General features: G+C 46.5%; 1 protein-coding gene across 20 annotated transcripts; it reads right to left on the bottom strand.

Annotated features, from left to right (window-relative positions):
* Window positions 1-3,639: 3,639 nt before the first annotated feature.
* TRIM29 (tripartite motif containing 29) lies at window positions 3,640-27,038 on the bottom strand. Of its 20 annotated transcripts, none has more exons than XM_021285246.2 (9): window positions 25,889-27,038; window positions 18,260-18,355; window positions 16,950-17,183; window positions 16,398-16,596; window positions 13,351-13,434; window positions 11,180-11,239; window positions 9,851-9,952; window positions 8,680-8,756; window positions 3,640-5,839 (listed from the first exon to the last, which is right to left on the bottom strand). In XM_021285246.2, exons 1-9 carry the CDS (start codon window positions 26,744-26,746, stop codon window positions 5,777-5,779), a joined length of 1,773 nt encoding a protein of 590 aa, XP_021140921.1. In that variant the 5' UTR covers window positions 26,747-27,038; the 3' UTR covers window positions 3,640-5,776. The 20 variants fall into 20 exon arrangements, with proteins under 20 accessions (XP_021140921.1, XP_021140922.1, XP_005500786.1 ...); XM_021285247.2 differs by having other exon boundaries at window positions 3,640-3,760; XM_005500729.3 differs by having other exon boundaries at window positions 9,851-9,949.
* Window positions 27,039-27,796: the final 758 nt, after the last annotated feature.

Genomic DNA, 27,796 nt, shown 5'->3' with positions numbered 1-27,796 from the left:
TAGGAAAATAAATGCAGCAGAGACCCCGATGCTGATGCTCAGCTGTTATACTAATAAGAAGCCACATCAGACACGTAGCTAATAGGATTTAAGATTACTAAAAGTGGTATTAATTAAGGACATAAGCTAAGTACTAACCAACGGGGTTAAGGGGAAATAACGCTCCCTCAACACAGTTTATTCCACATCTGCCCACTGGCATCTTTCCTCAAAGCATCTGGTGCTGTCAGATGGGTTCCTGAGCCAGATGGACTTGCTCTGCAGTTCACTCTAACATTGTCTTTATTCTTGCGTCTTCTGACTGATTTCCTCCTAAAAGTTTCCATTTGCTCTGTGTCGGTAGGGATTGCTTTACTGTGGAGTGGAATCTATACCCTGTCCATGTGGAAACCTGATATACGTAACAGGATTGACTGGGACTTTTTCCCTAATAAAACTGGAAATTTTAAATTAATATTGCTGGCTGGTGATTAGACTCTGGTTATTTAGCCAAAATGGAGTATGACGAATGAGAGGGAGGAAAAACTACAGATGATTTGTTTCTTGGGAGCACGTGGCAGTACAGAAAGGTCGAGGTCACAAGTTTGTGTTCCTGCCGTATGTCTGTCTGCACTAAACGTGCATCTCAGGTCCCTCTTGCCTGTTCTGCTCCCCACCCAGTCCCCACTGCTCCACATAGGTCCTCATGTACCTTTGGCCCTCACATCATCAACCAGTTCAGTATCTTGCCAGGAACAGCTGACTGGTGTGTTTTAATTAGAGTGGGAGTAAATTATATCACCCTACAAGAACCTGACTTTTTCACAATGGCTTGGGGAAAATTGAAAGACTAGCATTTTCAATTTAAGGTTTAGTTAGATAATGCCTGTTGGTGCCAGTAGATTACAGAGTGGATATTAAATCCTCCAGGATTTGCAATGGGAAAGTACTCACAGAATCCATAAGCAGGCAGAAGAGCACGGCTATGGAGCTATCGTCCCCTGGAGGTCCTGAGCGGGAAGAGAAAATGTGAAGTAAATACTTTCTTTGGAGGAGGCTTCACATATGCAGGCTGTGGCCTTTAAAGGTTTCCCTGCTAAGAAGCTTTCTTGCTTCTGACAGCAGCCAAATGGCATGTGAGAAGGTAATGGGGTCTGTCAAACTACTGGGGCAGTGAAGGCAAGACTGGACTTCTGCATGCTGATGCTGTGGGGTTTGAGACGGGTCTGCCTCTCAGATCCCACAAAAATATCTTGTGTGTGTGTCCTTGTCAAGCCAAGATAGTTGTCTTGTGGCACCTGGGTTACAAGGACCTGGTGGGACTGAGACATGGGCCTCACTCATCCAGGGAACAGAGTGTTTTCTGTTTGTCCAGGAGAGCTGAACAAGATAAAGAAGCTACCTGTCTGCGACAGGTAGCAGAATTACTGGTTGTATCATATCTGCAGATCCTGTGTGTTTCTTAATCATTTCCAGCCCCAGTCCCACGTGCGACCTACCCATGCAACTTAGGACCTGCCTCCAAGAGGCAGTTAAGCTAGCCCCAACTTTATCAAATGTCCAAGAGCCTGAAGCTCGTGTCACTGTGCCCGTTGGCTGCGGCGTGGTCTGGAGGAAATGCTCTGTTATCCTGCACCATGTCAAGGTCTATAGCCTGAGGTGATAAAAGTCTACAGATCAGATTCTTGGCAATGAAAATTCAGAAGCTATCATAGTCTTTGATTTGAGCATCCCGATAGTTTTATTAAGAGTGTGTCCCTGTATTTTATGCTTGCTAATTAGCAAATTCAAACACTTTATTTCTGTGTTATCTTTGTGCAAGAGTGTGGCAAATTTATGTCATTAAAATATTGCAAAAATTTAAAGGTTCACAAGCAATTACATTTTATTGTTATTGTTTATGCCTCTGAAGAGATGTTCATTTAAAAAACTTTATAGTTGGTGTGTACAAAGATAAAACAGTGGCCTGTCTTGCTCTGGTGGCAAAGTCAAGTGATTGAGTGAGTGGAATGAATTATTAAGGAAGACCAGCTTTGGGAGCTGCTTGTTTCTGTTCTTAGCTGACTATTGCAGCCAAGTTATGTTCCAGAAGGGGGTCTGTCCCCACGGTGTTCCTGTTTCCCTTGGGTGGCACAGACCGTGCATCGTTCCAGCTCAGAAGCCCAGAATCACGCTGCCCCCTGCCGGCCGCCACCGGGGCCCACGGGGGAGCGGCGCGACCGTGCGTGGAGCGAGCTCACCCACGCTGCTGTGGGCAGAGGTCGGGCTGCATGCAAGGAGCCGTGCGAGGGCGTGGGGCAGAGCCTGGCGTTGCTCTGGTGGGCAGCGGGGGGGTCTGCGGATAAAGTCTGTGCTGAGAAACAGCCGCCTCTGAGCCACGAAACTAGACTCGGAAGCCTAATCTTTCAGGAAACCACAAATTGCCGGGGGTGAAAGAGCAAGAAAGCACGCTCTCGGTGTCACCAGCATCCGAGCGCTTCCCTCTGAGTCACCCTGCCTGTAAACGCTGCTGTTGAGCCTTGCTCTGACAGCCCAGCTTTGGGTCCCCAAATGTCTTCTGCCCTCCTGCAGCCGCTGGCTGGATCGGAGAGACCCATCGCCCCCAACCCTACTCCCAGGGACCTCCTTGGGATGGAGCGCTGATCCAGACCCCAGTGCCAACCCCTCTGGTCTGCCTGAGTACAGGGAGATGAGCAGTCCTGTCTTCTTCAGCCAGGCTGGCCGTCCTTGGTCTTCAAGCTGGGTGTGTGCTGAGCTCAGAGTGCACTTCCCCACTGCAAAATTCATTACGGCCTGTCTGGGGCTGCCCTGACTAGATTCCCTAAGCAGGCGCGATGCAGCCCTGCAGCTGCGAGGCTCGTTTGGCACGGCCGGTCCAGCTCACTGCCTCTGACTGCTCTGATGAGCTCCAGTATTGTTCCTCATGTTCAGGAGCGCAGAGCGCGCGTGTAACTCGCTCTTCTCACGCTTAAGTGGTGGAACTGAGATGCTTGCAGTAATTTCAGGACAGGAAGAAGATTTCTCTTTGATTGCTTTTTAATCACAGTAATAACAGTAATCGAGGCACTGAGTGAAATGGATGCGAAAGAGCTGAGCTCTGTTCTGTGATAACTCCCATGTGGGGTAAACAAGGAGGATTTACTGGCTTCTCATGTGTATTTGTAGTATCCTTGCTCTGCAGAAATGACTGTTGACAATGTCTGGGGGAAAATAACTGGTATCTAGTACCTGGAAATAGAAATATTCCAGGCATCCACTGGAAAGCTCCCTGCCTTAGTGTATCTGGGGTAAATGAATAAACCTTGCCTGCTTCTGTTCTTATCCCCACAGATTTACATGCACAATTGCTCTTTGAAGCATTTGTCAGGGCTACCTCTATGCATGTCTGGCCTTGAATCCGCATCTTTAGCCCACAAGGGATTTATACTCTCCCTCAGAGACAAGAGAAACAGGGATACAGGCAAGAAATTTGAGCCATGCAGAAGTAGAGGTCTGTGTCCCTAGAAGGGTTCAAGTGGGTGGAGGGTCCCGATGGAGCTGGCAAAAGGGGTTTTCCTAACCCCTTCCTCATATAAAGAACATTTGGAAGAGACTCAACCTCACTGAGACTCTTAGGAGCATATAAAACACCAAAGACAGAGAAACACCTCATCCGCAGGGTTTTTGGTCAGACATGGAGCTTTCTCCTTTATTTCTGCAGTATGTGTTGCACACGTGAAGGGCCTCGTTTACATCAGCGCAGTCGTGTCCTGTCTGAGGAGGCGGAATTCCTCTTGCTTTGCTGATCAAGACAAACACGATAAAAACAGTTCATGCACAATACACCTCGAAGCCGCGCTGCTAGTTCCCCGGACTACAAGGTAGAGCAGGACCAGAGCTGTGCCCCATCCCACGCTCCTCCGGTGGGGCAAAGGGTTAGGGGGAGACCAGTGTCCTCCCATGCTAAAAGAAAATGGGAGCAGCTCTACTCGTGTCACTGGAGCCAGTGTGAAAAGCCATGTGAATGAGGCTTTTGAAGCGAGGGGAGTAAGGGGAGCGAACAGGCTGGGGGGCTGCAGTGGTGGGGCAGAGCAATGGCAGGAGGGGGGACATCGGCTCCCTCGGGCCGGGCATCTGTGTGCTGGGCAAGGGGCAGTGCAGGTCCGGGCTGACACCGGGCAGGGCTGCTTTAGGGCAGCAAAGAATGGGGGTGGATTTTAATATCTGAGTTTTGGAGGAGGAGGTATCATGCCCACATTTTGGAGAATAGAAAGAAGGTAGTGGAGGCTTTTACTGGAGCATAAGGGACCCAAGTGATTACTGGACACCTGCTCGGGGGCAAAACAAACAGTGAGATTGGGGATGGTTTGTTTTATCCTTTCACACACATACTCAAACATTTCGGTGTATTTCCTAGCAACTCTACCCTTGTTTCCCTTTCTTCACGTCCTTCCATACCATGCTATCCCTTTTTCCTCTGGTCATTAAGGAAAAAAAGTGCCATTTCAAGTATTCTGGAGCAACCAACTTTCAGCCTCAGAAGTTTTGTCTGAGATGTCGGATTAAAAAGCAGGAAATATCTTTGCATGGAGATTAGCAAGAAAGTAATTTTCAGGGAGCGCTAGGCATGACCTCTCTCAGCAAAGTGCTGCAAGCATTTGGGGGTAGGAAAGGTGGGGGAAAGCCATTCCAAAAACTGCTTGAACAGAAAACAACATGAAGAGTAACTGTCAGGTCTTGGTTCTCTGTTCTGCAGCTGCTTATCACCATTTGAGAGCTCTGATCCTGCCATGGGCCATGTGCTCCCATTGACTGGCCTGGGGAGGTTTTTGCATAGCGTGGATCTAACCTCTTAGCTTTGTCCAAGGGGAAGGAAAACAATCTCAGTGAGATCACGGGAAGGTTAACCAGCCCTGGCCTGATTTGTTTATCCAGGCGACAAATAAAAACATACCATCCTGAGCAAAAAGCTATGGTACTAATTCCCATTGCAGAAAAAACACCTGAGCCACAATATATAAATCAGTTTTGGTTCGGGGCAATTTAAAAGCCACCACAAAACAAAAAAAAGCACCCAGTACCTATGGCATCTAATCAATCTAACATTAGTAGGATGGATTTTATTTCTGAAGTTGAAAAGGTGGCTGGAGGGGTACTCTAATGGGATAAGGAGCCTCTCTGCCCTCCACCAAGCTGGCCATGGGCTGAGACAGCTCTGAGAAGGTCCTGTTCATTGGCTTTTTGGAGCAGAGCTGAGCTGACTGTGGCCCTGGGGAAGCGCGCTGGTGTGGGATGGGGGGAGCCTGGTCCCACTGAGGCTGGGTGTCCCCATTGAGGCAGGGCTGGGGCAAGGGAAGAGCTTTCGCCTGTCGCTGCTCCCAGAAGCTGGAGCCCCTCGACTCTAGAAAGACCCTTGGGCCCCTCAAATTGGGACCTTCACCAGGATTTAACAGCTATGGTCATTTAAACACGCTCAGGACGAGGGGGCAACTGGTAGAGCAGAGTCGGGGGTGCTAGCCAAGCATGCATGCTTCCCAGGAGGAGCAGAGCAGCTCGCTCTGCAGAAGCAAAGGGCATTGAGAGGGAATAAGGAGGTGACAGCAGAGGGTGGGGTTACGTTGTTAAGGCCTGCAGAGCTTTCAAGGTGATTTGGAAAAAGTCCTTGTTTCCTCTAGTAAAGGCAGTTCCCTTCTGCACCTTCCCTCTCCCTGGCAGAGATTAGAGCGGTAAGGTTAATATAGTAGCAGGTACATCCATGAAAATCCGCAGCTGAGTCTTCACTCCAAGTGCTGCCAGCTCTTCCCTAAATCTTCAGGGATCAAGGTGCCTCGTTGGAAGTGGCTCCATTGCCTTTGTTGACGTAAAAGGGGCGGTAATGTGACTGCAATGGAGAATTTGGGGCATGTGAGTTTGGCCTGTCTTCTGCTGACCGCCTATACTTCACCCTCCTAGGTAGCCCAACCATACATAGCTTAACATATTCCTATCTTAACACCTTCTGTCTTTCTTCTTGCAGAGCAACACCACCTCGTTGCACCTCACTGGAGGTGCTGAAGTGATCAAATGCAAATGGTGTTGCTTTTGATTTACACACATGCTTTGCATGGACTTTCATCCCTGCGCCAAACGAGTCTGTGCATCATCTAAAATCTCAGACTGTGACTCACGATTTGATGAGAGGTTTCTGGGAGAAGAGGAATGTCACCTTTATTTTTATGCTTTTGTCAGTGCCTTTTAGTTGCTCACTACCCTGAGAACTCATGGGAGTTTTCACACTTAAAGCCATGCACAGTTATGCAAGTGATCGACTAACTTGCATGGTATTTATTTGTGCTCTCTGGCTGGCGAGTCAAAACGCTTGTGTATGGAAATTCCCACACAACGGTGCACTGTTTATTTGCACCTCCACATGTGGTAGGGCCCAATACTAAGTGTTTGTGTAAACACAAGTGGAGAGGCAGGGGCAGAGCCTAAAGGAGTTGCTGTGTTCTGTCTCTCTGTTTACTGCAGTCCCTCATTGTTTCTCTTCTCATCAGGACCCACGCCTGGACTTTCATTCTTATCTGCACCAGTACAAATAAGCAACATGTGGCAAAGTTGTGTTGTGCAGCGTCGGCTTGGGATGACTGCAAAACACAAAAGCCACTTGATTGACTGTGATCGCTACTTGCACTCTTCAAGGCAAAATCTTTAGCCTGGATGAGAATACGCTTACACCAATGAAGCAGTCAGCCAAGGCAATCCAGAACAACTGTGGTTTTGTAATGTCTGATCTGTCTTAGGTTTGATCCACTGCCCAGATCTCACTTGCAGAAGGTGGGAGAGACCTCACAGCAACATGCTGGAACAGTTTTGTGCAGGGCGGGAGTTAACACCAGGCACGGTGTGATGCTGGAAGCGTAAGCGGAGTGATCCCAACCCATCTTGCTACTCAGTGCTGACTCCCAACATCTCCTGCTCAATGTTCCCTGTTGTTGAAAGTCTTTTCATTTTATGGCTTTAATTTCCAGTATAATTAAGAGATGGAAGAGGGGGGATTCATTTTAAAGAACTCTCTGTGGATTAAAAAGACATTCCTCCTTAAACAATAAAGTCCTTTGTGAAAATTCATATTTACAGGGCTTTTAGAAGGCGTATTACTTAAGTACATATTTAAGGCTATTTTAAAAGCTAGGTTATTGGCCCAATCGACCATAAAAGCTCCTGCAGAGCTACTGCAGTCCAGAGCGTGTATTTCCATTTGGAGGTTTTTAATGCTTATATTTATAAATTGAATTGTTAGGTCCAGGGCTATCTGGTGAATATAGGCTATAAAAATAAAACAGCCGCTATGAGTGTGTGCATGAGAAAGGGAAACCGAGAACGACTGGTGGGAGAAGTTACCCGGGCTTTCCTATGGGGACTAAGGAAGGCGTGAGTGGTGGTGATGGAGGGCAACACGCTGACTGTCGTGCGGTGCTCCCTGCTCAGAGCACACAGCCACCCGTGCCAACAGAGACCTCCCTTCCTGGCCAGACCTCCCCACTACAACATCACCCTGAGGGAGGATAGGTCAGTGTCTCAAATCACTGGAAGAGTCTCTGCGGGGCACAAGCGGGGTGAAATAGATGATCTAGAAAGGCAGTGGTCAAACACAAGACAGAAGATATTGCAAAACTCTTCTGTTCCCAGGAGGCACGTTTTGCTGTAGCACGTTCAGAAACTCTGAAAGTGATACAGTCTACCAAGGAACATCCCTTTCACTGGCATCCATCTCTTGGTTGGGCCTCGAAAATTTGGCATAGAAATACCTCTGCAGTTCTTAGGCAGCTGCTTTCTAACTGTTGTGTATTTCCTCTGTTTTCTTCCTTCAGCCTGGGAATGCTCTCAATTCTCAACCCTCTCTTTCTTACAAGTCTGATTGCCAGGGAGCAGTAAGTAATCTTTCACAAATGTGTACTCAGAATTCAAAAAGAATAGAGTTTAACTGCAGAGATGGGGGAAAAACTTGACAATCTTGATTTAGATCATGCAAGATCTTAATACAGCACAGTGTGAATGCATGTTGAGAAAAATAAATTAATGTTTCTGTGGTTATGCATTAACTTTTGGTCAACCTCGTTTATTTAAGATTAAAAGACCTAAAATAATCACTGTCCTCTGCCTCCCGTAATGCACTGTTACCTGTTTTGTGCTGACAGTTCAAAATGAGGGACTTACAGACATTCTAGTGATTTCTCATTGTCTTCTGACTCCTCATCTTTGATACTTTGATACTTCGTCTGCCCACTGGAGGATGTAATTAGCAGGGTGCTTTTATATGTTTGTCTTTAGTGTCATTTACACAATCTATACTTTCTAGATGTCACAGACTACTTAGACTATACGATATCCCCGCAGGGAGGAGAAGTACTACAGATTCTGGCACGTGCGCTATAGTATTCATATAGCTTCTAGAAACCTGCATCAGTTTTAGATCAGGGCAAAATATTTCCAAATATCATTTTGAAGTACTGATTATTCCTACAGCCCAGAACTGTGGCGGGGGGGGGGCTAATCTGCATCCCTCTGGGGGTGCAGTTAACCACAGGAAAAATAATATCAGCTGTTGACTTGAAGCTTTTAGTTTCCCATCTCCAAAGAACCCAAGCCCTGGTTTCTGAAGTCTCAGGTAGCCCTAGAACAGGTAGTTCTCTTGCTGAAGCTGCGCACAAGCTTGCACACCAAGGGTATATTTCTTACCAATACAGACTGCTTAGAGGATTTCCATGTCTGTGGCGTCACCTTTGTAGACTGATGTCTCACTATTGAAGGGTAAGCTGTGACAACATAAAACAGCCTGTTATAGATCGGTCCCTGCCGCCGTCCCCGTCTCCCCTTGCCAGCGTCAAGATGAGTAGCAGGACTGGAAGTGCCACATAATTAGTATTGCATTGCTTAACATCGAAATGCAGCCATTTCTGGGGTGGGACACAGCAGCCGTCAGACAGATGCCTATTCCACCACCCAATCGGTTAGGAAAAGGGAGTAAAGAAGATCTGTCTAATTAAAATGTACGAGGAATGCAGAGAGGTGGAATGCAATCAATCCAATTAAATTTAGGCCAAGTCCCGAACTAAGCATTCTGACTCTTGCAAATAACACTATAGTCTGTTTAATTAGCGCAAAGAGCCGAGGCCTGGGTTTCATGTCAGAAAATTAATGACAATACCCCTGGCAGCCTGATAAGCCCTAACCCCCTTCTACCACACCAGCTCCTTTCTGACTCAAAAAATAATACCAGCCCTGCTGAATTACAACCAGTTTCAGTGCTTATCAGGCAGTGGCCTTTCCCCACCACGTCCCATTCACAAATTAATCAGGCTTGACTCTGCTTGGCAGGTGCTGATGCTCTTGGATTCCACCTCTGGTGCCCTTGAACTAGTGGGTAGTGCAAAGAGGATGATGAGACAGTGAATGGGGAATTCTGGTTCAGATGAAGGAGGACAGGCAGCTACTGTTGTGCTCGGTAGCTCTGATTCTTTCAGGACGATAGCTGTTTTAAAACACTGATGAAGCTGGAAAGGTAAATTGACATGAACATAATTTCATAGTGTCTTTCCCTGGTCCCTACTCCTCTAAAATCATCTAAAATTCTCATCTCTACCCATTGCAAACAAAATTTTAGACCACTTCAACTATTCACTAGACATAACTTTTTAATACTCTAATAAATTCCTGTTGCTTGGTTCAGCCGAGTAAGTTGCTCATGTAAACAAATGCATGTATCAAAGAGACTGACAGTCAGGGCAGGAGATAGGGGCCAGGTGTAGGACTGCTCCAGGCCTTCTCTGGGGGGGCAAGAGCAGGATTAAATGTCTTATCACCTAAAAAAGGGGCAGAAGGAAGGGGAAAAACACTAAATGCCTAGTACCGGTCTTAGTGAAGAGGCTCCCGTCAGACTGTTTGCTGAAGTCACCAGGCGGGTTCTGTCCAACCGAGGAGAACTGAAAAGGCAGCTTAGTACCATTGCCTACTGGAAGACAGAAGAGGTTGTGTTATTCCATGGTGTTGCATGCTGCAGTGGAGAAGCCAAACATTTCAAAACACATCCTGTAAAACTGCCTTCGACCAGCTCGGGGGAAAACGGGAACTAATAGCTTTGTCCCTTTGCTCTTAGTAAGAAAAGGCAGATGAGAGCAGTCAGTTGTGGGGTCCCGATGCACACAGTGTGCAAGTGCAAAGAGATCCCAGTGCTCCAGGCAGGCAAGCAAGAGCCTTTCTCTTGAGAGACTCAGAGTGCAGGTGTGACTGAAGAGCAGCAGCTTCCTAGGAGGTAAACTGTGTCTCCAGAGACTGGAGTAATGAGGCAAAACTACATAACTGCCCAAGCTCCCTTGTCTTCAAGCAGCTGAGGCTTTATTTAAAACCCATTGAAATTAAAGCAAGGCTTCCCCTCCTGGCCTCCTTGGGGTCAGGCCCTGGCTGCCAGGATGAGTCTGAAAGCAGAGATGATGAGAAGAGACAGCCCTGCCTGTGGCATGAAAAACAGGAATGACTTAGGTGTGGTTGTGAGTCACCAGTGCTCCCCAAGGTAGAGTGGCCATGGGTGCTTGTAGGTGCTTCTGAATGGAAGGCAAGGCAGGACCCTCTGAGCACAAATGAAGCAAAGTAAGAAAACAGAGGTGAGGAAAAGGAAAGTGGGATTTGGGAAAAAAAAGGCATGACTCGCTGCTGCTGGTTCTGGGTACACTAGCTCAAAGCACCCCCTCCCCATTGTGCTGGATGATGTCCAAGCAGTGGGCAGGCTCTTTGAGAACTTATGAGCTAAGTGAAAGGTGTATGTGTGATGGAGAAGGGCAGCCTTGTGCTTCTGAGACTGGGCATTTGGGGTCTGCTCCTGGTTCTGCCACAACCTCCACAGGTTGCCTTGGATGATGTTGGCACTCCCATCGATTGCAGTTGGCTGGGTATCTCAGGATCTTTACGAATTGGCACCTGACCTTCCCATCTTCTCCTTTCACTGTCTGAACAGTGAGGAGCAGGGATGCCTTTCCCTCCTATCTCCTGGAGCAGTGAGAGCCTGGGTTCGGGTGTACGCAGACGGTGCTGATAAGCCAGCTAAGAAATCACTATCTGTGAGATAGTGATTGAGAGGTGACAGGGCAGTTGAGGATGGAAGCAGAAAAGGTTGGTTAGCTAGCTAGAAAGCTGTGGCACGGGGGGTTAGATCCTTTCAAAATGAAGTCGGAATTACCCGTACCAAGTGTTTCCTCAGTCGCTTGGAAGGAGGAAAATTCCCATGATCGTGGGTTGAAACTGGCTGTAAAACAAGAGCATCCAGTTCAGCATTTGGCTCCTGATGAGCTGGCCCAAAGGCCTGTGTCTGGCATTGCTCTATGAAACAGTCCCCACCAATTTGGAAGCAGCCCCAAACCAGAAATCTGAGTCCAGGGAGTAGAGGAGAGCCTGGTCTTTTTTCTCTGCATTCTAGGGAATGGTGAATAGACTTCTCATTTACAGAACAAAGATCTCTCACTGCCACAGAGCTGGTTTTAGCCGCATTAAATTGCTAACTCGGGCTTGTCTATTCAACATGACTATTCTGCAAAGAGACCTGCAGGCAGAGGCTTGGATTTGGAGCTCAAGAGACACAAGCAGAGGAACGTTTCTTGCTCAGGCACACATTGCCTCAGCCACTGTGACACGCACATGCTCCAGGTTGCACTAGAGCATCACGCTGTGATGCAGCCTAGTGCTGGTGCACCCTTTTGTGAGACCCTGGACTCCCAGGAGAGCAAAAAAGAGATGAATACTTGGAGCTGCTATGCTGCCATCCTGTGGACTGCTTCCCTGTTTCAGCAGTGTTTCTATTGCAGTAGTTATCTTCCCCTCTCTGTGTGCTGAGTCCCTTCTGCTTCTCATTCAAAGACTCCCAAAGGCACAAGATGATCTTTCCAACCTTCTCCTGGCTTTGGCCAAACTGTTTGCCACATCAGGAGAAGAAAGCTCGGTGGAAGAGGACAGAAAGGAGTGTTGAGCAGTTGAACAGATTGTTCCTCTATCTTTTAGGCAGCACTTGAAACCTTTTATGTTTCCCCTCTGCCTCATTATGTCACCCCTGCAGGCAGATGCTCTGTGATGCTGTCTTTAATGACAAGCACAGTGAAAGTCTCCTTGAATTTAAGCAGGGCTTAAAAACCTATACGTTCAGCTCAAATCCAAGCAGTTTCTTAGTACAGGCCACTGCAATTCGTGCAGAGCACTGTTTGGGTAGTATTCCTCAATGCAGCAAGCAGGCTTGCTGCCGTGGCCTCTGGCAGAATTTGCAATGATCCAACCCAGTGAGAAAAAGGGTGTGTTATGAAACAGCCATGAGATAGTCAAGTATTCTGCACACGTGATGCAATGCGAAGGGTGATCCTCTCTTTTTACGTCCCATTTTATGGAATTCCTTAGAAAAGATGCAATTGGAGGCCATGCTGGACTTCTACATGACACACAGGTAGAGCATAGAAAGCTCTAGAGAGTTAAATAATTACGGTTATATTGCTGGGCTGCCAGCAAGCTATGGGCCCTTCAGGGGAGTGCCACTGCTGATTGCTGGCACATCCCTTCACCTCCCAACATCTGGCTTTGCAGAACAGCAGCTGTAAACACCTGGCAATCCCAGGCAGGGCCTTGCTGTCTAGGGACCAGAGGAAATTTGGTTGCTTATTTTGTGCCAGCCTTTCTGTTCTTCTGTTTCTACAGGCATTGCCCTCCCTAGGCTCTATGCAGTCTCTGCTTCTACCTCTGGAGATCCCGACACTAATTTAGAAACAGACAACTGCTATTTTACAACTGAATGTGATGAAAACACTCATTCATTCCAAAGACTTATCTTGCAGTGTTCATGTAACAATAGGGACATAAGCAAATCACAAGGGCTCTTAATGTCAGTGTTAGAAAGGGATCCCAGGCTTCTGCTGTTTTAGGACACATTCCTCACTTCTTCTGTCCTTTCACTGTAGTGAAAAACTATGTTTTCTGGTGAAAGTAAAACCCTAATGCAGAGCAAGCCTAGTGTACCTGTCACGCTTGATAGCACAGTGGGGTGAGTTTCTCGTGGAGAATAACGCTCACTTCGACCCAGTAACACATGCTGAAACTCCCCTATCTTCCCAAACTACACTCTTGAAAGAGTTCAGTTGCTCCAGCTCTTCTCCATGGAGATGAGAACATTTGCTGCCTTATTTGAGATGAAAAGGCAGAATCTCCTCAAAGCTTTGTAGGCTGGAGAGAAGAGTGGGAATAAACTGGTGCAGAGGGACTTATCTTGTCTGGGGAATAGCAGGAAATAGAAGGGAAAGGAAATTTTGGGACAAATCATTAATGAAGTTCCTTTCCAATGCTGTGTTTGGAGGAAGCCTGACCACCATTAGGGTACCATACCTTTGGGAGACAGGAACATGGAAAATCTCTTCAAGTTGTCGGGCTGGTTCCACTCATAGTTGTTCATCATGTACCGATGGTCACCTGGAGGAGCAGAACAGGGTGTGAGCTGAAGGAGGCAGTTTAGTGGCCCTGGGAAAGGACAGGGGGAGTGGGAAGGGGATAACAGACTGGAATTGCTTCCTCAAGTGCTGCAGGAGAGGTGGTTCTGCCCTTTGAGAACAAGCGCCTCTATTTGTGTAATTCTGTGTGACTTTCTGGCTGGGAGGTGACACAGTGCTGTGGCTGCCTAGAGGTTCAGCCGGGGATAAAAGAGGAAGGTGCACTATCTCCTAAAAATCCACAGGGAAACTTGAGGGTTGAGGCATTTTCCTACCAAAATACTGCTGTGTGGCTAAAAGTGTATCCCACTTCAAAAGCGGTGGCTTGGGGTTGGCTTCTGGTATGTGTTTAACCTGTGCACAGAGCTGCCTTTCAACCAGCAGATCTTGAACTGCGGGTACGACAAAGCTCCAGAAAGCGTTGGGGGGCTCAATGGGTTGGTTTCTTCAGTTTTTAAAGAAGGATGCTAAACCTGAGTCGCAAACACCTCTAGCTCCCCGGGTTTCTGGACAAGGGCATTTGGTTCAGGCTTCATGCAATGTGAAGCGAAACCTCCTCTTTTGCCCGGATTTGGTTTTCTGACATTGATCCACAGGAAATTATTTTCTACCGGTACAGCTGCTCTTAAAAATACCTTCTTTTAAGGCTCAAGTATTATATAAATCTGTTGTTCTCTGCAAGGAGGTAATTTGGTTCCCGTGTTTAAATAGTTCAATTATTTGATTCTTAAGTCAGTGAACAAACTTTTATGTTATTTCTCCAATTTATTTCTGTGTTATTTAAACTCCCTGGATGCTTTATGATTATTTGCCTCCTTGCCACACTACTAAGTAGGTACCTGTTATGACAACTAAAAGAAAGTGGATTCCCTTTGGAGTCTGCTATTAAGCAGGTTTTATTCCATTAATGTAATATTTCTTCCTGGGATGTTTTTTACACTAGAAGATCAAGCTGTTTGAAAATGAATTTGTTGCAATGACTCAGGGGGAGTCTGAGTTAATTAAATCCATTAAGTAATTGTGGAGTTATTTCCTTGCAGTCACTAGGTGCAGAGTGCTGTCCTCTTTCATGTGTAACTGTGATTTGAGAAACGGAGGGCTCTGAAGTTTCTGAGACTCAGCTTAAACAGCATTTCCCAACTGAGTGGATGCCACTGTTGTTCTCATTAGGCAGGCTCCAAGCTGTGTCCATTAAATGCCCAGTAAAGTTTCTGAAAGTGCACAGCTTTCTGGACGTAGTTAATTGTTGCCTTGCTCAGAAATGTTTTGGCACTTGATTCCTATGGATTTCAAGTACCCCTGAGGACTTCTGGCATCAGTAATGTGGAGGGCACCCTAATTAAAAGTGATCAAGTGATCAAGAAGTAGTCAGTCTTTATCCAGAGCTGCTGAAAATATGGATACTCTTGTTGAGCTGTACAAATGGCCAAGTAAACTGCATTTGCTTCAGGATTAGAAAAAAATGGCTCAGCATTCCTAAGTAATGGTAACTTGAAGGCAAAGTGGTTTTATGCTACTCATCTTGTTTTCAGAAGTGTTGTGAGTAGTCAGGCATCCAAACCCCCCAAGTGAGTACCATGAAATTGAATGGAATAGCAGTGATCTTGCAGATTTGCGGCAGAGTTCTTCAGCTGCCTGTGTTGTGTGAGCTGGGTGTGAGTTTATTCCTGCATCTTTAGATTCACACATCCTCCTGGACAGCAGGATGCAGGTTATCCTTGCGTTACCCATTCAGGTTCATCACCTTTATTATGTGGTATTGTTCTGATACCTGGGGCTCCAGAGTTAGTAATAGATTATATCCCTGTAGCAGCCTGGTGAGATAACGTTTAATTCAGATCCCTATTCCTCTTGGTGCAAAAGGTCATTTCTCGGGATTAAGTAACTTGATCAGAGTTACAAAGGCTGTTTGTGGGAGAGCGGGGAATTGAACCTCATTGTGGAGTCCCATTCTAGTCTTCCTAATCTTATGTGTGAGCTCAACGCAAGATGAGTCCTTTCTGCAGAACTAATTGGGGGACACTGAAAGTACTTATTTCTAAGTTCTAAAACCTAGAAGATTCCTTGCACTGCTGCAGTATTGACTTTGACCTCTCTGTTCGCCTAAGAAGGGTCATCCATCCTTAAACATCACAGAAGCATGGGCATCGTTTGGCATTGCGTGCTCCCTGAATATACCGGCTCAGGGCATTCGGAACACAAAGCTCTCCCTGGTGGAACATGCAGACAAGTATGGTCAGAGAGAGCTATGCTGGTTCAAGTCATAGCTTAACCTGAAAGCCAAAATGGGGACCTTTTTGCTTGGAAAAGCTGTTATTAGATTTTCAGTGACAACTGCTTGCAGGCTGTTGTGTCATACCAGCACAACAAGAGCACTAACCGAGCTGTACAAGCAGGCTAATGACAGGTTTTCAAAATTGCCATACTGGGGTGGCTACACTCACGTTTCTGGCACTGCCTTCTCGATTTAGCTCGTGAGCCACCGAGTTGCCCTAATATATGTGTGCCAGTCTTCTCTTTAGAAACTGCCATGCCAAGCTTGCAGGGGCTTGTCGGGCCTGGCACAAGGCAGAGCGTCCCTGCTGGCCTCGTGCAGGAGGGAAGGGTCGCTGTTCTTGGTCCCCAAGAGAAGCGTTGCCCTGAAGTCCCATGCGGGAGGTGGTTGAACTGATTGAACGCTGTGATGCAAAGCAGCGCTCAGGGAAGCTGCGCTAGTTTGGACCCAAACTCCCTGGCAGCTGAACGGGCTCCATCCCCACACAGCTCTGGTAGAATAACTGATATTCCAGAAGGAATTCCAGCTACAGGTAGTGTTTCTCCCACTTCCCCATGGTCCTTGCTTAATTTCTCCTCTGTGAGAGCACGCTCATCGCACTTTATCTCCCGTGACTCTGAGCTACGCTTTGCACAGAGAGGGAGGGAAGGGGCAGATCTCTCATACTCTACCATTCTCCATGTGGTTCCTCTCTATGAAGTTGCGGCCGAGGTCCGCCTTGCAGATCTTTTCCACGTGCCTCATGCAGACGTTCAGGAGGTCATCTCTGAGGAGCCCCATGGATGGGCTCATGCTCTCCCCTTCAAGCAGCACACTGTATGTTGGGAGAGACGGAGGGGGGACGTAATTCCGCATCAGAGCCCCAAATTCCTGCCAAAAAGAAGGGAGGAGAGGTTACTGAGGAACGTGAGAGACGGAGGCCAAATCTGAGGAATGTTAGGCTCCAAATAGTATGAAGTGCAAAGGAGAACAATGAAGATGGAGGGGTCAGACAAACGTTCTGCCTGTGAGCTGTAGCCATCCACATTAAAAACAGGCATTGGCATGCCCAAGTTCATTCCTCACCCAGCAGAACAGGCTGCTTCAAATGTCAGTGTCAGTTCCCGTCATACACGTGCATTGAACTGGAGAAGATTAATGCATTTTCACCAACTTGGGATTTTTCTTTGGGACAGATCCTGCCCTCGTGGGAAAAGGGGAAAGGAAAATGAGATCTCGGTTACCTGCAGGAAGAGCACGGAGTCACTGATCTGATGGATCTGCTCCCTGTTCTCCTTGTCCTCCCGCAGCAGCTTTGCCCTCTCTTCCAGCTCATCCACGATTTCTTTCACGTTCTCCGATGCGATCTTTTCCCTCTGGTCCAGGGCAGCCTTCACCTCATCCCTCTGCCTCTCCAGGTCACGGATCAGCTCTTTGAAATGCTGATCCACAGTGGCTTTCTCGTTGGTGGTGTAGTTCTGTGCAGGGAAGGGGCAGAGAGGGGGTAGCAGGAAAGACGCAGGAGAAATAAAACATTGAACTTCTCAGGGAGTCACTTGCTAACAGAGGAATACAGAGAGGGGTACATCGAAGCATTCTCAGCATTTAGACTATGACTATGGAGACTCTCAAGGTCTTAGCACCAGAAAAGCTGTGCAAAGAGATTTAATACTTGTTATTGCAATCATTGCGTGTGTGTAGTCTATGCTGGTTTTTTTCCTCATTATAAGACCTGAAACACTTCTTACAAACCTGACCTCTAGGTCCCTCTGAAATATTTCTCAGAAGGACTATGGATGTAACTATATTCAGAGTTGAGATTTCTAGGTCAGATTTCCAATAATTATAGTAATAATAGTAATGATAATAATAATAAAGCAAGCCAATGTGTGTGTACCACATAAAAGGGAGAAGAATGGCTTTGCCTATTAATATTATGCAAATTTTCTGGGGTGTCTCCAAATAGTGTTTTCACTGATTTATTCAGTTAGGGTATAAACAAAAAAAAATAACACTATATTCTGACCTATAGTGTGGTGAAAGAATTATAAAGGAGCTCTATGTCAGTATGGAAATAAGCTGTTCCATTATAAATGAGATGTTTGTTGGTGTGACTGCATCTGTTCCTGCTGCCTTATCTTTGTTTGGGCAATCCAGAGCCCTTCTGGAGTTTAATTTTGTGTGTGGTCTAGCAGTAAAAACAAAGCAGCACACCTTTGTGTCTGGATCAGCCTGGCTACTGGTGATTGAAGAGCTGAACTGCAAGGGGCCCGAAGCAGGGAGGTGCCTCGGATCATGGTGTGACAAGGATGTGCTGCCTCTTCTTGATCTCCTGCAGGCTGTGTTGCAAGATGACTTCAGTAGGAGTTGTTGTTTCCAAGATTTGGCGTGAGTTTTGGAGAGTGATGAGATAGAGCAAGTAAGGGAATTGAATGAGTAAGAGGTGGATATGTCAGGGAAATGGAGGAAGGGAGGAGAGGGATGTGAAAGTGGAAGACAGTGACAAGTACAGGGGAAACAGAGAAGTGAACTTAAAAGAATGTCCCATACGCACCTTGATACGGTCCCTCTCCTTCTGCCACTTGTCTATTTCATCTTCTACCTCGATGATCTTCAGCTGCAGTTGCTCTTTCTGCAGTGAAAGCTCAGCCTGTGGGAAGAGAGGAATCTCATGAATGGGGCTGAGGGTGGCCTTGCTTCAAAGAGGCGCTGTGCTTCCACTCCTGAACAGCAATAGCTGGGAGGTACAGGTTCCTGGCACTGCTCGAAATGGAGGTCATGTGCTGACCCTGGACAAGGTCCCAGAGCTTCTGGCTGGGTCAAGAGATTCAGCTCCCTCAGCAGAGACAGCAGCAGAAGCACCCACCTACTAGAGTACCGTCACGGTGCCGCTTTTAATCACATTAGACTCATTAGCTGGAGGGGGAAGAGGCCGGTTTCAAAATTCAGCTGTGTATGCAGTTAAAGGCCCATCCCAGGGTGTGTCTCTGCAGCAATAACAGTTTTCGTGTAATTACGGAATGACGTTTGACGAGTGTTGCAACAAGAGGACGGTGCCTCCGGCAGGAATTCTGTTTAGACAGGATCGCGGATTAATTTGCTCTGAATTGAGAGCTTTCATGTTATGATGAAGCTGGAGAACGCTTGGAAAAAAAGAAAACACACAAGAGGAGGAGGGAGGAGGTGCAGCCAGCCATGCTTGGCTTAGATCAGCAACTTCCCTGGGATTCATTTCCATTTCACCTTGCTTCCCAGAGAAGCTCAGGCCAGGTGGTTGCAGTTGCATGCAAGACGGTCTATAGGCCTGGAGCCGGTGGAGGGCTGGGCAGTAACACGCCGTGTAACATGCCGGTTGGCGTGCACGCCACGTCCCCGCATCGCACCGGGACCTGGCTATGTGGTGATGCCTTGTGCCGTTAACCCTGGGCAGCCCCTCCCTTGGTTGCTCATATTCACCGTGTCCTTGCCCAACCGATCATGACAAAGCCTTTGTTTATGCATTTCAAGATCTTTCTGTGTTTCATGTGTTTACAGGTTGGTCACAGCACAACTGTAACTACAGGCGATCTGGCTGTGAGACACTTATCCCCAGAGCTGTTTAGGAACTACGCAGTTGGCAGAAATTACCTGTATTTCACAACTGACCTATGTAACATTAAAAAGGTCCTGAAAACACACTGTTCATGTGGGATCCCTTGGCAAGTGGTTGTATTACCCAAAAGCACTTAAATTTAGGCCAACAGTTAGAGGCAGGGCAGATGAAGAATGGATAAACCTGCTCCCACAGCAGCAAACAGAGCGAGGTCTCCTTGCTGCAAAAACACAAGGTGTAGCTTCCACTGCTTTTCCACAAATCCAAGAACATAATACAACATGAAAACCTGGGTCTTGTCTTGTGATCACAGTTGACCTTGGGAGTGGGGTTTTTAAAGTTTTCAGTTACCCACTCTAGGAGTAGAAAACAGCACCACACAATGAAGAGCAGGCAACAAGCCGCCAACCAGCTCAGACCAAGGAGATCAGCCCATTGGGGCTCTCGTCTTGGTGCCAGTGACTGAACACTCTCTTGAGCTGGAATCCAGCACAGCTGCACCATTGCATCTAGCTGTCCCAATTTAGAAAATCTCTATATGCAGAGGGGGAAAAAAATGATAGTTGTTTTATTGCTTTATAAAACAGAAGGGGGAACAAAAAAGGCAAATGTACGTGGAGGTATCTCAATGCCAGAAGAGCTGCATCCTCGCATTGTCATTGTGATTGTTGTTGTTTGTTGAGAGTTAAGAGAGCACTTGCCTTCTAAATATTATCCATATACCCTGACAGCCCTCAATGCAGTCATGAGCTCATATTCCACAGGGGTTCAGACTAGACATCGAAGGGTTTTGTGGTACAGGATCATCAGGGAACCATAGGGGTATCAAGGTGAGGAAATTCACTCTATTACTGATCAAGAGAGTAAAGGCATGAGCTTGATCCTATAGTTTTCACATTTTCAAGACAGTGACTTGGAGGAACGCATGCTTTTTTCTGTCCTCATGTGCAATGTGAGATGTCCTCTGCATCAAGACACAAAATACCCAGCCATCTCAATGAGACAAAAGCAGTTTAAATCCAGATATCCATTGCACTGCAGTAACGGACGTGAGAAATTACACTGTAATGCAAGTTGTTTCCTTAAGCCACTGAGCTACATCCAGATGGCATTAATCATTAACAAAGTAAAAAGCACATCTCCAGAGCAATGGGAGGTCTTGTTTCCCTCCTCATCCCTAAACATCAGGACATTCTTATGACCAGAGTGTGCATGAAATCATACAGATTGGGACTGGAGGGGTGGTTCTGAGAAGAGCAGACCTTCTGCAGCCACATAGCGACTCCCACACACAAGGGATTTGAAAGGAAAGGTAACAGGGAAAAAATTCAGGTGATAGCCCAAAGGTGGTGATAACAATATTATACTTCTATAGCACTTTCTAATTAAGATGGGTCTCAAAGGAATTTTGCAAACTATTACTTGCTCAAAAGTGATAGCTGACTCCTAACAGCTTGTTGCAGTTATAATATCCCTTTACTCAGAAAGGTAGTTTGGGTGCCTCTGGGACGGGCTGAAACAATTATTTAAGAGCAAACCAACACTACAGTTGAGACTGGGAATTATGATTTGCAAATGGAAATTACAGAGATAGTTCCAATAGCCAGAATGTAAATACAAATGTCATCCAGGTTTGGCTTGTGTTACAACGCTTATACCGAGGGCAAAAGGAAACACTAGTATAGACACTAGCAAAGGCAAGGGAGGTGTTTCATTGCATGATAGTACAAACATTGAAATTAGTCTTGCCATAGAAAAAAAATGTTTAAAAGAGGTCAAGGGAGGCTATGGAATAGGACGAGAACTGGTGGCATGGGCACAAGGAGGCAGATTTGGTAGGGATGCTCTGGAGATGGAACACAACATAAAGGGTTCAGCAAAGGTGATTTCATGATGGTTTTGAGGCCCTGTTTTGTATGAGGGTGGCTGGGAGGTTGATTAAGCTGTCCATATATACCCTGCGTTACATTTACAGTAGGGTGGTTACAGGTACTAGGGACAGTCAACTTCTCAGCTTCATTCCCTATGAAGAAACTTCTAGCTTTTTTCATATTTCTCAGATTTTCCAGGGTCAACAATCCCCAACCCCCTTATGTGATGGATCACCCGGGACAAATCTATTTGGTGAGACTTGGGGTTCAGAAGGTCCTACTGAAAGATAATAGAGCAGCTCCACCCATTGCGGGAGAAGTCCCTACAGTGCAGAAATAACAACAGTGAAGTTGATCTGGGAAATACAGGTTTAGACTATTCAGTTTGACTATAGCAGGTTGAAAAATGCTGGCACCGAAAGTGTTGGAGCTAAGAGAGAATCCCCTACTAGAGTCTAAGTTAATTAGGACAGTCAAGAGGCCAAAGTGAAAGTTCCAAGTGTGTACTTAAATATCCACCACTAAACCCAACCCTTGTGCTGTAAAGGACCTTGAGATGTGAGATTATGAGTCTTGCATCATGATGCAACTCATTTTTGCAAAGCAGCAATACAAGCATCATCATGTCTTAATGCTCTGGGAACGCAGTCCCTGAACGAGGGAACACCCCTGTGTCACCAGCCTGGGAGAGCTATGCTAATTACCAGACGGCAACAGCCAAATGCAATAATGAAGCTAGAGAATAAGCGTTTAAACTAGTTATCCCAGTACAGGGCCTGTATTGGGAATGACATGGCTGAGAAATCAGCAAATTCTTTGGGATGTTGTTTCTGCTGGTTTTGCCTTTATGTCTTTCTTTCTAAGCTTTTGTTAAGAAGCAGTGGGTGTCAGTCTCTGGAGACTCTGCCACCAAAAATGCCACTAGTCACTGCATTAGAGGAGGCTGGAAAAGGCTCTTTGCTTTGCACAGTTTGCAGAGAATTTCTTATCTGCAAACTAGAGTGTTGTCCCAGAGTTCTGTCCTCGCCATAGAGGCATTAATGCAGAATGCAGGCAAACCTACTCTAAGTCACAATTCATAGCAGGTCAGCTTCTGGCTAGGAAGAACGTCCTGCAGGTAACCACACCACCTCTGTGCAAAGAGCATCTATTTTTAAGCTGTGTCCACAGAGCGACCACAACTAGTGTAGATAAGGTGTCGCAGCCACATCGTGCCCTGACCTTGTGTCAGTGGGACGCGCCAAAAATCCTTCCGCTGGCACATTGATACGCTCCTGTTTGCTCTCTGTTCAGACAACGAAAGTAACACGGAGAGTGTTCAGGTGGAAAACCCTCTGGATGCCTCTCTGTGGATGGCCAACTTCAAAGCCCAGTTCAGACTCTGTGAAGTCTTCCCTTTCCAAAGTTGCTTTGTTGAATGGAGGAACACCCAGCTCCTGATTCTGCACAGCAGTTCTCTGCTGCCTCTTCAAACCTGCTGTACAGTGTGAACTTTTCTTTAAAGGTGAAGAATTGAAGGAAAAAAAAAATCAAAGTGCTTTTCACTAGAACTGACTTGACATGCTGAGCACTAAGGCTGGTGCTGGCTACTAACACCAGGTTATTTACAGCTCTGTGACTGGCAGGCATGTGTGAAGTGTCTCGTTTAGAGAATAGGCCTGTAAAACAGGTTTTGAACGAAGGATCCCCTTTCAAAATGAAGGATGCTGTCTGCAAGGGGGGCTCTCGTTCTGCTGATAAATCAAGCTGGCCAGAGGGTTTTATTGGAGTGTACAAGTTGCTATTGACAGTTCTCGCTGTGTGAGGTTATTACCCAGCCTCTCAGCCTTTGTCTTGGTTGTTTCTTGTACTGATTCTGGTGCAGGGGTTACTTTTCTTTTAAATCTGTAGCAGGAAACTAATGCAGCGTGGATCTGGGGAAGGCATTAAAGATTTGGTAGGTAAAATAAACAAGTACCACTGGGTGGAAACTCAAAAATAAAGTCTCTGTCTTCCCTGCCAAGTTGTCTGTGTCTGATCAGCAGCACACCAGGAAAAGAGGGGTGAATGACTCTCACCCCAGGCTGCTGAAAAGTGGAAGATGCTGCAATGTTTTCCCTCTGTCTCACAGACAGGGAGACATCAGGCTTTCCACTGCCTGCATAAATGCTCTAACCAGTAGGTGTCTGCATACTGGCTTGTTTGCATTCCTCTTCTATTAAGGTGTAATGTCTCTGTCTGGATTGTGGAACAAGGGGAGTTGCCTAACTCTACAGAAGAATCTTAAATTGTACCTTGCTTTCCCAACAGTGGTGTACAGCATCTCTCTTTCCTACAGGCCTAGAGCAAAGATCAACTCAGCAAGTAATTGATTTTGCAATATGAAAGGAACAGATGTACCTAAAACATACGACAGTTTTGTGCCACCAACCTGCTGAGCACTCAGATTGATAGTTAGGCTCAAGTACATTGCAGCATAGGACACCTTCCCCCTCGCCTCTTCTCCCTCAGATTTACTGTAATCCTGTCCGGGTTTGGAGTTGCAGTATAGCCAGGGCCTAGGAGATTCTTGCAGATAAACCAACCTCCTTGACCACCAACACTAGGAGAAAGGGTCTGTCTGGATACAGCTGGATTGTGGTCACCAATCCAGTGGCATAGTAAGCAAATTTGGAGGTAGTCAAGCTACCCTGGAGCTGCATGGATGCCAGGCTGGGAAAATGGGGCAGGCATGGGGTTGACCTGATGTGGGTTTTTTGCTTGTTCTTTCCACAAAGGCCAGCAGCACCAGCCACACTTTGCCACTCTTCCAATTTGTGGTCATATTGCAGCTCAGCTGATTTGCAAGCTTTGAAAAGGATAGGTGGTGCACAGAAGGGGCCCGGAAATGTTCATTCCTTTTTGTGGTTCTTGCTAAGGTTCCACCAATGCTGAATAAACCAGGGCTAGGAATAAACATTTGTAAGCAATAGCTATCCTGTTAATTGTTTTTGTTGAGTGAATACTTACTCAAGTTACAACACGATCAAAACTTGTGAGGAGAAACCTGCACATGTGTGTGATTCATACTGATAAAGCCCTAAATCCTTTAGGCTTAGCAGCAGGAGAAACAGGACAGCACAGGAGCTAAAGCACGGCGCTAACAAGAGTGGCACAAGGACTCTGAGGAAGAAAGCAAACATAATTTAAATCTTAGGTAAAGTCTTCTCTGAGCAGCTATGGTTGCCTCTTTTAAAGCAAGGTGGTCCAGGTCCACCCAACCACAGGAAGAAAGCTCTGGCCAGCTTTCATTCTTCAGGGAGTAACTGTTAACCCCTTCTCAGCAGAAACAGCTAAGAGGAATCGGACAAGCCGGCAGGCGCTAGGCACAGCTTTATGAGAGTTAGGCATAGACTATGTTCACAGCTGACATCAAAAACACAAGAACAAGCCATTATGAAACAAACAGCAGGTAGTGAGTCCTGCAGGAGTTTCCTTAGGAAAGACTGTCTGAGACATGGAAGAAACCTTGTCTGGTTCCATGTTGGAGGTGACATGGCAAGAGAAGACAAAAATATTGCACAGGAAGACACAGATTAACCCTAAATAAGATGCTCTTTCAGCCTTATGGAATAAATCTTTTTAGCATCTCAGAAAGAGTTAAACTGTTCTTTCCAGTTAAAGGTAACTGAAGAATTTCCAACAACAAGCATGTGTATTTTCCTCTTCCTCACATCAGAGCGCTGACTTGGGCTGTGCCTAAGACTAGGATTTAGCAGATCTTAGCGCCCTTCCAGTTTCTGCCATGAGCGGTGTCATTCTAGGCAAATTGTTTTACATTACCATTTCCTGGGTCTCCTTTCTGTAATCTCTGCTTATCTCAGAACGTCTCTAGGCCTGGACATGCTCTTACTTATGGTGATGTGCAGCACCAAACATGGGGAGACCCTGATCTTGACTTAGAGCTAGTGGAATAATCATACATCCACCCAGAAAGCAAACAGCAGGAGACTTCAGCAAACAAAGATGGAAGACTTTTCATTAGACTGAGCACTGTTTCCACATACCAGCTTCACCTCCTTAGATGTCCATCTTCTGAACCTATTGTAGTAACACTTCAGGGGAAATTATAATTTGTGTGTTTGCACCAGGATTTTTTCTTCATTTAAGCTTCAAAAGACTCTTTTGATAGGTGGGGCTCAACACTGTTATATCCATAGCAGAAAAGAAAAACAGAAAGCCACAATCTCACTCTTAAGTAGCTGAGGTGGCAATTTTCAATAGTAACCTGGCAGCCACGAGTAACCTGAGCAGCCACTGCTCTGAATACCTGTGTTCTGGAGGTCCTGAGCTTAAGCAGTGTCCCACCTTTCTGGCTGTGGGTAACAGTACACGAACGCTGTCAACACTTGAGGTAGTTTTATTAAAACTTAGCATGTGGGGCTTTGCTTGATCTTCTGCTGAAAGTCAGTGGTACAACCAGGGGTGGAAACCAGGTTCTCCACTCCCCCAACCCAATCTGCTACACAACACGCGCTGTGCTGCTGTAACAAGCCATCAGGAAAACAACAATCCCATTGCAGCAGAACCCGGGCAATACCGGTTCTCCACTAAATGCTTCACATCCACCACCCCTGCACTCCAGAATTACATTGCAGACATGACTTTAGGAGAGACTCGTAGGCTGGAGAGCAAAAACTGCGGTATAATATTGAGGTGCATTGGAAAGACTGATGGCAACATGCAACAAAAAGGGCATTACCTCTTTTCCTGCTTTCTCGATCTCCACTGTCACTGTGCTGTGGTTCTTGTGCTCCTGGAACATGCAGAGGTAGCAGATGCACATCTGGTCTGTCTGACAGAACAGCTCCATGGTCTTCCCGTGCACAGGGCATTTTCTTGCTTCAAAGTCCCTGATGGGGTCCAGCAGCTGGTGGTCCCGGAAAGCTGCTCCCTCCAGATGGGGCTTGAGGTGCAGCTCACAGAAGGAAGCCTGGCACACCAAGCAAGACTTCACGGCTTTTTGCTTGTTATCAATGCAGGAATCGCACAGAACATCCTCGAGCTTCACCCTTGGCCGTGACCCAGCTGCCCTGTCAGGCTTGTTGAAGGTAGATCTTCTCAGGTCCCCTGTCTCTACCAGCGGGAGGGAAGTTTTCTTCAGGTCCCCCATCTGCCCCCCAGAGAACAACGACTTCCTCACTTCCCCTTCACCAGGCAGAAAGCTCTTTTTGGAATCCAAGGAGAAGAGGGGCTTCCTGAGGTCGCCTTTCTCTACAAAGGAGAGAGGTGGTCTCCTCATGTCTCCTATCTGTCCACTGGCATATTGCATCTTCTTTGAATCCGCCGAATCCATGCTGAAGTAGGTTGATCTCTTCTCATCAGACGACTCCACAAACTGAATGATGGGCCTCTTCCAGTCGCTCCCAGAGAAGAGGGAGCTCTTGATCTGCCCTGTCTCCAAAGAGGCACCACCAGTGCTCTTCATAGCTTCCTTCTCACCTCCGCCAGGGCTTGTGGTCTTCTTCGTTTCTTCTTCCTTTTTGGGGGCAGGTGGACTCTTCACATCCTCTGGCTTCCCAGTAGTACCGTTTGTCCTTGCTGCGCTCCCCGTTTCCATCGTCTGAACAGGGCAAATTGGCTTCACTGCTCAGTCTTTCCTCCAGTTCTTGTCTCCCAACCCTCTATAAAGCAAGTACGTCTGCCTGGTCGCTGTCTCGGCAAGGAATGATGGTGGAATGCAGGAAGGTTTCTGCCCAAGTGACGCACCTGGAGCTCCTGCGAGGAGGAGGAGGACGCCTGGATTCTGCTGGGTAGATGCGGGGAAAAAGAAAGAAGCAGACGTTACCAGGGATCAGAAGCTACAGCTGTGCAGTTAATTATACAAGGCAGTCCACACCCAGGAACATTCTTGTCTAACCAGATTTGGGAGGAAGGGCTGTTTATATACATAGAAATGGGGTTTTTTTAAAAAAGAAAAAATTCATTAAGACTTAGCAACCAGTTTGACCACTTGTTTCAAAAATAATTTTGCTGGTTGTTGGCAGAAGCTGAGGTTACCTCCTCGCGGAGACGGGCAGGCTTGGGGAGACCAGGAGATGCTGAGGATGGGTTTGTTAACTGGGTCATACACATGCACAAAAATAATTATGGCTGTAATTAAAATGAATGCCTAGAATAAAGCATTCTTAAACTGGGTTCCCCCAAGGGCTTACTGTATTCAGTAAGACAGGGAGGGGGAATGTATGGATAATACCGGGGTGAAAAGACCCTATTATCTTTATTTTGATTTTGACATTAGGTTCGTGCAAGGTTCATCCATCTAGAGCTGGAAATAGCCCAACCATGTATCAGAAGAACACAGCTGACCTGTAGTAAAAATTGGCTAGTTTTATTTTTCCCACAGGCCATGCAATCTGCCCTAATGTGACTCGTAGAATAAAATTCTATTGCCTATTTCATTGTATGTTCTCACTGAAATAAGGTCTCGGGTGTGCCCTATGTAGCTCTTCCCATAAATGTCCACTGAACGGAGAGACGTACCTGGAAAAGGAAATACTTTACAGCTAGATGGCCAAAATATTTCTTGCAAGAAAAAATAACTGAGGAAGAGTTTTAAAAATAGATGTCTCCAGTAGCTGTATTCCTGGGAAATGTTCAGGTTGTTGGA

This window comes from Columba livia, chromosome 24, assembly GCF_036013475.1.
Source record: "Columba livia isolate bColLiv1 breed racing homer chromosome 24, bColLiv1.pat.W.v2, whole genome shotgun sequence".
NCBI classification, from domain to species: Eukaryota; Metazoa; Chordata; class Aves; order Columbiformes; family Columbidae; genus Columba; species Columba livia.
This window is presented reverse-complemented; position numbering and strand designations above follow the sequence as displayed.

Excerpts from the sequence above, each read along its gene's own strand:
- TRIM29 (XM_021285246.2), bottom strand. The coding sequence starts at position 26,746 with ATGGAAACGGGGAGCGCAGCAAGGACAAACGGTACTACTGGGAAGCCA. Across the intron at positions 8,757-9,850 it reads GAGCCTCTTCACTAAGACCG|CTTACCCTTCAATAGTGAGA; the intron begins GTACTAGGCATT and ends ATGTTGTCACAG. Across the intron at positions 5,840-8,679 it reads CCTCTAAGCAGTCTGTATTG|TCACATTACCGCCCCTTTTA; the intron begins GTAAGAAATATA and ends TCTCCATTGCAG.